Raw genomic sequence first — 10,315 nt, forward strand, 5'->3', positions numbered from 1 at the left:
ACCACTGCAGGACGTGGCAAGCCCACAGGGGTTGGGGGGAGGGTGCCCTGGAGACTGGCAGAAGACAGGGCTGTGGGTACATGGGGAACAGGCTTGGAGCTGAGCCCTGGAACAGAGCTCTGAGGATGGCTGACCTGAGCCTCCTGGCCAGGGCCCTTTGCTGTCTACTTCACATCAAGCCTTTCCAGCAGAGTCTCAGTGGCCTGTGGGCCTGGAAGATCCTTCTCCATCCTCAGCTCAGGGAAAATCATCCATCGCTAGGACGACGATTATGTTGGCCACCACTGCCCTGAAGGCCCTAGGGCATGCCACTTCCTCCATGAAGTGATGCTTTGGCCCTGAGCCATGCCAGCTTTTCTGGGAGACTCACCGAGGAGGGTTCATCTCAAGACGGCCAGAAGGATGGTGTCCCTGTCCTTCCCCACCCCCATCCAGGGAGGAGCTCAAAGCACAGTTGGGGTAGGGGTGCGAGATGGCTCTGATGAGTCAGAAACAGGAGCAGGAAGTTTCTTCCATTATTTTTATTTTATCAGGCCTGGAGCAGACTTCAGATGGACAGGAGGGCTCAGAGCTGAACACATTCAAGTAGAACCCGTTGGCACTAATGCAGACAGGTTTCAGGGAGAGGGCCAGGAGGGCCCCATGCATCTGTCACAGCCACCGTGTCCAGAGGAAACTCAGCAGCAGGAGGAAGGTCTGTGAAGTTACAAGGGTTAGGAAGCTCCTGGGCTTGTGGACACTGCCCAGAGAAGTAAAGTTGGGCACAGAAGGAGGTTTGCTCTCAGGAGGAGTGGAGGGAGGATCAGGGTTGGGTGAGGCAGCCTGCTTCTTGGAGATCCATTGGGCGAAGTAGGAGACCTTGGTGAAGACGCTGGGGCTTATGGGCTCCTGGCAGGGCAGCCTCCAGCTGGACAGCCCAATCAGAAACCAGGTATTATTCATCTGGCAGATGAGGGGACCCCCAGAATCTCCTTGAGGAAAGAGAGGGCATGAGTCATGGGGACCAAGATGGAGAAGGACATGCATTGCTCAGACAGTGTGAAGACACCAGAGTGGACTTGAGGAGCCCTTGTGGCAAGGTGGGGATGTGAGTGAGTTATTCTCATCAGAATCACCCGGGCACTTTGAAAGGTCCAGACACCGGGTCCCACTGCAGCCCTCCTGGATCAAAGTCTCAAGGGTGGGGCCTTGGAACCCATATCACATCTGCAAGAATACACAGGGGCACCCCAGGATCTGGATGCCAGGCCTCTGCTCTTCCAGCCCCATGTGGGAGAAGGTGCCCCCCAGTGTCCTCCAGAATGGCCATGACAGGCCTAGAGACGTCTAGCTAAATCCTCTGCCTACCTGGGCATCCTACCTGGGACTTCGTTTTTGACTCATTAAGGACTCTAGTTTTTCCTCGATTTCTTGATTAAGCGTCTTTAGAAAATGCCAAGCTGTTGGATGTGCTCAGAGGAAAAGAAGTGACGTCCGTGTCCAGGCTGGTGGGGTGGCTGGAATTGCAGGGGAACTCAAGGGGCTCCCAGAAGAATGTGAGGAACTATGAGTGTGGGATGCCAAGGCAGGAAGGCACCGGCCACCATGGGGCATAACGCTTCCATCCCACAGGGCAAAAGGTGGGGACCAAGGAAACACAGCACCCCTCCAGCCTCCTGTTGAATGAGCATGCCTGAGCACGCTCTGTGTGTGGGACATGATGAGGTGACATTCAACACAACACAGACAATGCATCCCACACATCTGCAGACTCCAGATGCGGAACACAGGTGCCCAGAGGAGGGCCTTCAGAAAACTTCTCAGACAAAAAGAAGGGAAGGGATGAGCAAGGCCTGACTCTGGAAGATGCAGGCAGGGGTGGCCAGCATGGTTGGCATGGCTGAGGCCAGGGACTAGCAAGGCCAGCACCCAGCTCTCATCAGCCAGGGGCTGGGGGTGAAGGGAGCATTTAAGGACACTCAGCAGGGAAGTGATGTGACCTGAATCGAATTCTAAAAGGATGGCAGGGTGGTTCTGGGGCTGGGTGGAACACAGCCGGTGGGAGGACATGAAATGCTGCAGGGAGACCTGTCAGGACACAATTGTGGCAGCAAAGGTAACAAAGACAGGCAAGAAACGGTAAGGCACAGGGTTTGCCACATATGGCCCTTCCTCTCCATCTAAGGAAAGAACGGAGCAAGACAAGAAAAGCAGGATGAAGGCTGAGGGTTTGTTCCTTGGTGTGCTGGTGTCAGGAGAAGGAGGAAGAGAGCAGGAAACACAGGAGGGGCCACCCGCCTAGTCTGATGAAAGATGCTGGAGGGTGCACTGCTGAGTGGGGGTGGGAGGATGCCCACCAGCAGCCCCGGTGAGACCGAGGCCTTTGGTTATCTTGATAAGAGTGGTCTGGAGGAATGGCAGGGGCTGAAGTCTGATGGAGTGAGCTTAGGCAAGAAAGAGAAGTGATGAAACAAGAGAGGGCAAGTGCAGACACCCTGGGGCCAGCCCTGTTGGGAAGGCAGGGAGAGAGTTAGGGCAGTGGGCAGAGGTGAGAAGGGTCATGTGGTGTGTTTTCAGATGGCAGCATGTTTCTAGGAGAAGAAAGTGCTAGAAAGAAGGTGCAGGAGAGGGAGAGGAGGCTGTGTGAGGAAGCTTGTGGGGCCACAGCCCCAGAGGAGGACATGGTTCCCCCAAGGCTGACTATGATCATGCTTTCTTTCCTTGGGCTGTCCACTTCCCTTTCTGGGCCTCGGTTTCCCCACCGTAAAATAGAAGCACTGTACAGAGTGGGAGAAGACATTGACAGTGCACACACGCAATATTGGACTCACAGCCCACAGTTCAATTTGAAATAAGGGCAAAAACACCGTGGCTAGGCACAACTGAAAAGGCAATACCCATATGAAAAAGTACTTGCCTTCATTATTCACCAGAGAAATGCAAACGAAAAATGCATGCAATGGTTAAAATGAAAATGGTGGACAGTGTGAAGTCCTGGCAGCCACGTGGAGAAGCCATTGCTGGTGGGAGTGCAAATGGGTCCGAGCAGGTTGGAAGGCTGCTCTCCAGTATCTAGGAGAGATGTGCATGTGCACATTTTATGGTACAGTAGTTCTAGTCCCAGGGTTATACCCAACCAAACTGTGAACCCATGTACACTAAAACACATGCACAAGGATGTTCACAGCAATGGCATCTGCAATGGTCTCAAGCAGGAACTACCCAAATGCCACCAACACTAGAATAGAAGAGGAAAATTACAGTATATTCACACAACAATAACCAGGTAATGCTGTACAACAATATGACACACAACCAAAACTCCACACAAGATGGACAGACCTCACAGACCTGACTGAAGGGGACCAGCCAAGGGGGTGTCGTGAGAGATTCCATGTATGTAAGTCCTGATATGAACCCACAGGGCCTTAGCAGCCAGGTTAAGGTTACTCTGCGGTGACAGGAAGGAGGTATAAGACCGTTTGGATGCCTGTTATGTGAATGTGTCAAGGTCTAAAAAAACACATCCAACAATACACTTGTAAAGTATGCCCTTTTCTATGTATGCTGTCCTTCAACAAAGCTCCTAAAAGTTATAAAGAAACTGGATGGGATAGACCAGCACCCTTTGGGGGCTTCTGTGCTTCAGCTCTGATGCTTCAGGATGGGGTGGGCCCAGGAAGAGGAAGTCAGGGGCTGGAGCAGGGTTCAGAGAAGACACAGAGGAGAGGTGACAGATGCTGCAGGAGAGGAGAGGCAGCCCACGTCACTTACTCGGCAGATGGAATTTCCTGTCATGAGGTTCCCAGCACACAGCATGTCATCGTGTATAGAATAGGTATTGCTGTTGGGATCTGGCCCCTGGAAATATGATGCACAAACCTGACTGTCCATGACACAAACCTCTCCCTCCTGCAGTGTGTAGGGAGAAGACAGGAACCCTGTGTGTTGGGGGGAGAGGGATTCAGATGTGGGGTGTACCCTGGGAGAGAAACCAGCTCCCTCCCTAACCTTCCTGCTAATAGAGATGCCATCAGTTCTAGCTGCCAGGACTGGGGAAGCCATCAGAGATGTGCAAAGGTGAGGCGGAAAGACATCCAGGGCAGAAGAGAGAGCAAATGTGAGGGGCCTGTGGTGGAGAGGACGAGGAAGGAGGTCATCATGGCTGCAGTGGGGTGGGGGTGGTGGGTGCAAAAGATGAGGCAACATCATAGCAGGGTCCAGAGCAAGCAGGGCATCCTCACCAGGATGTGGAGCTCGGATTTCATTCTGAGCACACTGGGAAACCACTGAAGGGTTATATTTAAAAAACAACGAATCTGGCTTCTACGTGGAGACAGAAGTGGAGGCATGGTGGGTGGACACTGGAAGTCCTGGCTTGGCCAAAGTATGGCAGTGATGTCCCTAACAATGCCCAGTAGGGTTAGGTGGTGTGACAAACAAGGCATGGCCTTGCCTCTGAGCAGCACCTGGTCTGGGACACTACCCACGTGGGTTCTATTTCTACATCTTGCTCACAGATCGGAGGCATCTTCCCATGGCAGCACAGTGTTATGGTGAGAGCTCGTTCCTATGGGGGGCTTGCTGTGTGTGCCTCACATGTCACTGGGCTGGCCCAGGCTCAGCAACTGCGGTCAGGAGAGGATATGGTGGGGGAAGGACAGCTGCCGGCTGAGACTCCCTTTGGTGTCATATGCTCCCTGTCCTGATGGCTGCTTCAGCCTGTGACTTCCCTTCATGCCCCAAATCCTACCCTCCGACCTGTCTTGGAGAATTCTCCTTGCTCTGCCAGTGGTTCTTAACAAGTGACAGTCCATCCCAGGAGAGTGTCTTTGGAAATGTTGGAGAGTTGATTGTTCTCATGACAAGGCGTTGTGACTGACATCTGTGGCCAGGAGCAGGGATGTTGGCCCTCATAGCAAAGAAAGTCCTGCCCCAAATGCCTCCACTGAGATACTCTGCCAAATCAGGACCTACAAATAATGTCAAATTGACATTCTCCTTTTTTTTTCACTCAATGTTATTATTTTTCTAAATCAAAAGCATTCACCCTAGAGCAAAAATCTTTGCCCAACATTTCTCCTCTCTTGGTCTAAAAGTATGCAAGCCCAGCAAGCTGGCAGAAAGGGCAAGTTTCACTTGAGTTAAGGGATAAGGGAAGTGAGGTTCACAGATGTAAATGTTCTTAAGCCATAAATGCCCCAACTTCACCTCCCAGGCCAGAGAGCAGGCCTACCTTCATTTCCTTACTGCTGCCCCAAGCACCTTCTACAGCAGTGGAAACTCAGGAGGTGTCCTGAAGGGGCCTGGCCCAAAAAGGGCCTGGGAGTCAGGGTGGAATCCTGAATGGCTGAGTCAAAGGGCTCAGGTACCTGATTCCAAAAGTTAGAGATGCTCAGACTGTTTTGAACCATGGACCGAAGGAAACTTGAACTGATAGCAGACATGCTCTCAGGTCTGGAAGGGCTCCACAATGGTCACTGCTCTCCCCCATCTTCCTGAGCCCTTGCTCTCCTCGCCTGCCCTGCCCCCACTCATGTTCCTCGGCGACCATCCCACAGCCAGTTATCCAACAGGAGTTATGAGGGGGCAACTGTGTGTTAGGTCCCGGGAGGCAGATGGGGCGGATGTAGTCGGAAAAGTCCACGGGCCAATACAGCTGCAACAGGGTGATGCCACTCCCCATGTAGTAGCGCTTGTTAAAGTCAGTGTTGATGATGACTCAGTACGCTGATGCCTGCCCACTGTGTGAGGTAGGAGTTTTTAGCCAATAGTACCCTAGCAGGATTCTGTAGGCAGACGGATCATGGGACCTGTTGTGGGGAAGCTGCGTTATCACCCATGTCCTCTGGGTGCTGGGCCAGCATCCTTGCCCTGGCTGCCTCCCTCCCACCCCCTCCTCCTGGTGAGACCCCACTATTATTCAAAACCATTCTCTCTCCTCCCTTCCTAATACTGAGGTAGGCTTGATTGCTGTCCATGGCCTCAGCACATCTGTCCTTTGAAAGTTTCTGATGGCTTTCCCAGCATGCACCCGAATCAAAGGAGCAGAGCATCTTCGTGCCGGAAAGAAACGTTGGGGGTACATCAAACTGTACCCCTTCAGTTCAGATGAGCAGAGACTTGGCTCATTCCCAACTCTGACCAGAACCCTTGGAAGTTCTCAGGGCCTGGGGTGATTCTCAAAGACCCCACTTCTCAGCCCAGAATGATGCATCCCCCTCCTGTCCAGTCCTCACACGCTGATTTCTCTAAAAGCTGGTCCTCCCCTGTTGACAGGCACTCAACAAGCCTTTGTGGAGCAAATGGAGGAGTGCATGGAACTAAACTTCTCCTTGCTACTGGAACATGAGCAACTTTCCACCCACATGTCCTGCTTGGGCTGTCTCCCTACCCAGACTCCTCCCACAAGGCCCCTCCAGCTCCAACCCCCTCCTCCGATGGGACCCATAGCGCTTCCTCTAACAGTGGCTCAGGGTCTACCCTCTTGCACATTGTGGCCTCCCATCCTGCATCACAGTAGTTGGGCTTGTGTCTCACTTTCCTGGTAGGTTAAGAAACTTCAAGGTGGGTCCTGCATCTGTGGGTGCTGAATGAATGAATAGAACCCAAGTGCGATCTCAAAGCCACCTGATGCCAGCAGCTCTATCCTCCTGACTTGGAGGGTGACACTGTCCCCACCCACTCTGGGCACAGAGCAAGCCCAGGATGCACCTGAGGGGCAGCCCACTCTCTTGACTGCTGTGTCCCATCTCTCCGGACAGAGGCCATCTGCTTTATGCCTCTCTCTGGCCTGTGACCAGGTGACCACAGCTGTGGTCACAGCTCCTCTTTGGCACATGCTTCAACAGAAGTGACAAGAAGAGCTGGGTCCTAGGATGCCTCCAGAGAGAAACATGTCAGACTGTGCAAGTGGTCAGGACCCAGGAAAGCCTCCAGCAGTTGTGCTGGAGATGGCCTGTGGATAGCCTGACTTGAAGGGGGCAAAAAGCTTGTCCACACCAGGGGCTGATGGATGTCCCCAGCCCTGGGAAGTGGGGGCCCTGGGACTATGGTTCCAACACAAAGCCTGAAGCATGTGGCCAGAGACACTACACACCCACCGCCATTTGCACAAAAGGAAGGTAAAGCTGAGATCCTGTGGACTCTCTAGAGCTGGGCAAGATGTAGAAACCAGAGCCCACCTTGAGTGGGAACAAGATTTAATTCCTTAAGTTTAGGGAAGATAAATAGTAGACTGGAAGCACTTTCAAAGGAACTAAAGTCTATTTTCCAGTATTTATTGATCATCACAGTTAGAGTTAATTTCCATTTAGCTATTTAAAAGTAAAGTACACACAGCTTACCAAAGTGTGAGGAGGCATCCCTGGAGGGGGAGATGAGGCAGATAGTCCCTGTCCTGGGATATGTGACCCGACAGTCAGGAGACTGGAGTCCAGTGGGGAGCAAGGATGGCCGTCCAGGAAGAGGGAACTGCTGAGTCAAAGGCAGGGGCAACAGCACACACAGAGACACCTGTTGGCAGCAAAGCCTGAACAAAGCCTGGGAAAAAAAAGGCTGGGACAACCTTCATCCCCTTCTGTTCTACCCGTTTGTGCTCCCTCCGCATCCCACCCAGCAGCGGGCTGTGGGGAAGATGTACAGTTGGAAACAGTGGGCAGCTGAGGCCACCCAGTAGGCACTGATGAGGGCAGCTCCACAGATGTGCTGACCATTTAAAGCAGGCTGACCTGCCATGGCCACCGCTTCTCAGGCACGTCCCGGCCACCAAAGATCCCCCCAGTTACGGCAGGCCGCCCACACACTGTGGAGACAGTCCCAGCCATGAGGCACCTGTGTTACGGATGCCAACCTCGGTGCCTCTAAATGTCAGCATCCATAGGACCCAGGGCCACCACAGCCCATCCTCCCACTTCACAGCTGGGAAATCCACGGCCCCGGGTGAAATGACATGGCCCACATGACAAAGGGCCACCTGGCTTCGCTGTTGATGGTAGTGCTACTCCAGACACTTTCCCAGACCTAGTTCACGTGACTAGCACACCGATGTTTGAAGTCCCAGAAACTGAGGCCTTCCAGAGCGATGCCACTGAGATGAAGTGGCGACATCCTTCTCCTCCAGCCCAATATTCTAGAGAGACCGAGGCCAAATGGAACATACTCTGCTTTACAATTATTCCCCTCTGAAAGCAGTACTTCCTCATTCCCCAGATGAAGAGGGTGTGGGGGCCGACAGGGACCGACCAGGTCAGGACTCCAGTCCTTAGACTGGGGACGCTTGAGATCTAGCGGGAAGAGCCAGCGGGGAAGATGGCCCTGCCTTCCCCCACCTCCCATGCCCCCCAGGGACCCAGGGACTCCTGAGCCCACTGGGCAGGTAGAGGTCCTACCTGTCTACCGTGGGGCGGGGGGGCGGGCAGTAGGGCATGGCCACCGCTTCTCAGGCACGTCCCGGCCACCAAAGATCCCCCCAGTTACGGCAGGCCGCCCACACACTGTGGAGACAGTCCCAGCCATGAGGCACCTGTGTTACGGATGCCAACCTCGGTGCCTCTAAATGTCAGCATCCATAGGACCCAGGGCCACCACAGCCCATCCTCCCACTTCACAGCTGGGAAATCCACGGCCCCGGGTGAAATGACATGGCCCACATGACAAAGGGCCACCTGGCTTCGCTGTTGATGGTAGTGCTACTCCAGACACTTTCCCAGACCTAGTTCACGTGACTAGCACACCGATGTTTGAAGTCCCAGAAACTGAGGCCTTCCAGAGCGATGCCACTGAGATGAAGTGGCGACATCCTTCTCCTCCAGCCCAATATTCTAGAGAGACCGAGGCCAAATGGAACATACTCTGCTTTACAATTATTCCCCTCTGAAAGCAGTACTTCCTCATTCCCCAGATGAAGAGGGTGTGGGGGCCGACAGGGACCGACCAGGTCAGGACTCCAGTCCTTAGACTGGGGACGCTTGAGATCTAGCGGGAAGAGCCAGCGGGGAAGATGGCCCTGCCTTCCCCCACCTCCCATGCCCCCCAGGGACCCAGGGACTCCTGAGCCCACTGGGCAGGTAGAGGTCCTACCTGTCTACCGTGGGGCGGGGGGGGGGGCAGTAGGGGGAGGGGAGGGACGTATGAGGGGAAAGCGACCTTGACCCTCTTGCCCGCCTGCCCACTCACCCTCTTCGGCGCGCAGTGGTGGTCCAGCTGTGGCTGGCTGTGGCGGTCCGCTGTGGTGGTCCCAGCCACCTCAGTGTGCAGCAGGAGTGAGTGTAGGTACAGCAGGATGACAGCCAGTGTGCAGGCTCCCCGCCAGCCTGGACCTGAGCCCACCTTGATCTCCATGTAGTCAGCCCTGCATCTGCGACCTGACTGAGCCGACAGCGGCTCGCGCGGGCCCGGGGGGGTGCTGGGAAACCGCCTCCTTTTGTGGGCCACACCCCTGACCTGGACCTGACCACCTGCTGCTCGCGCACACACACGTGCGTGCAATTGGAGAAGCAGCGTGCCACGTGTGTCTGGAGCTCTTGAAGCCATGGTCCGTAGAAGGCAGTAATCACTGGGAGCCCCCAGGCTGATGCGCGAAGCAGAGGGCACATAGGATCCCTGCGTCCAGGGACCCCAGTTTGCAGGGAGACATCAGGGCAGCTATGGCACTATGCCAAGGAATAAATACTAATGCTCAGAGGTCAGGTGCTTGTATAAGTGTCACCAAATGTGTCCAACTTGCTTTCAAGATCCAGAGCACTTTGCACTCATCTGTTCCTCTGCCCCCACTCCCCATGTGATCAGGTCAGGGCCGCCAGCGTAACATCCCTTTCTCAGACTCACTTGGTACTGTACAACATGACATAATCATGGGGTGGATACTCACAGGTCTTTCCCACACTCAGCAGGAGGGAATTATACAAGAGTATGGGTCATTAGGGGGTCCAGCCACTGACCTCTAATGACTCACATCCTTCTCAAATGCTAACTCATTCACTATGCCTCAAGTCCCCAAGAGTCTCATCTCGTTAAACTTAAAATTCAAAGTCTCATCTGTTGGAGGAGGTCATCAAGAGGAGGTAATTGCAGGTTGACCCTGGAGCCGGACCTGGGCAATTGGAGGCTCTTCACCCCTCCCCCGCCCTTGGAATGTAGGTTTTGCCCACAGTGGGTGTTGCTCCAAGGATGCAGCCCTGAGAGAGGAAGGTGTTGGTGAGACCATCTGGACAGTTTACATGACTGAACCCAGTTAAGACCTCTATGTAAACATTAAGAATCTGGAGAGTTTGGGCTTCCCTGGTGGCACAGTGGTTGAGAGTCCACCTGCCGATGCAGGGGACATGGGTTCGTG

At 54.1% G+C, this 10,315-nt stretch overlaps 1 protein-coding gene across 1 annotated transcript; it reads right to left on the minus strand.

The window, feature by feature from the left end:
* Positions 1-651: 651 nt before the first annotated feature.
* On the minus strand, positions 652-9,513 carry LOC103079893 (serine protease 40-like). The gene is given in 6 exon segments (XM_007464992.1): positions 652-968; positions 3,750-3,919; positions 5,517-5,792; positions 7,622-7,697; positions 7,700-7,795; positions 9,201-9,513. Coding segments are annotated over 6 exon segments (1,248 nt in total).
* Between the last annotated feature and the right edge of the window lie 802 nt (positions 9,514-10,315).

Source organism: Lipotes vexillifer, unplaced genomic scaffold, assembly GCF_000442215.2.
Source record: "Lipotes vexillifer unplaced genomic scaffold, Lipotes_vexillifer_v1.1 scaffold656, whole genome shotgun sequence".
In the NCBI taxonomy this organism is placed as follows: domain Eukaryota; kingdom Metazoa; phylum Chordata; class Mammalia; order Artiodactyla; family Lipotidae; genus Lipotes; species Lipotes vexillifer.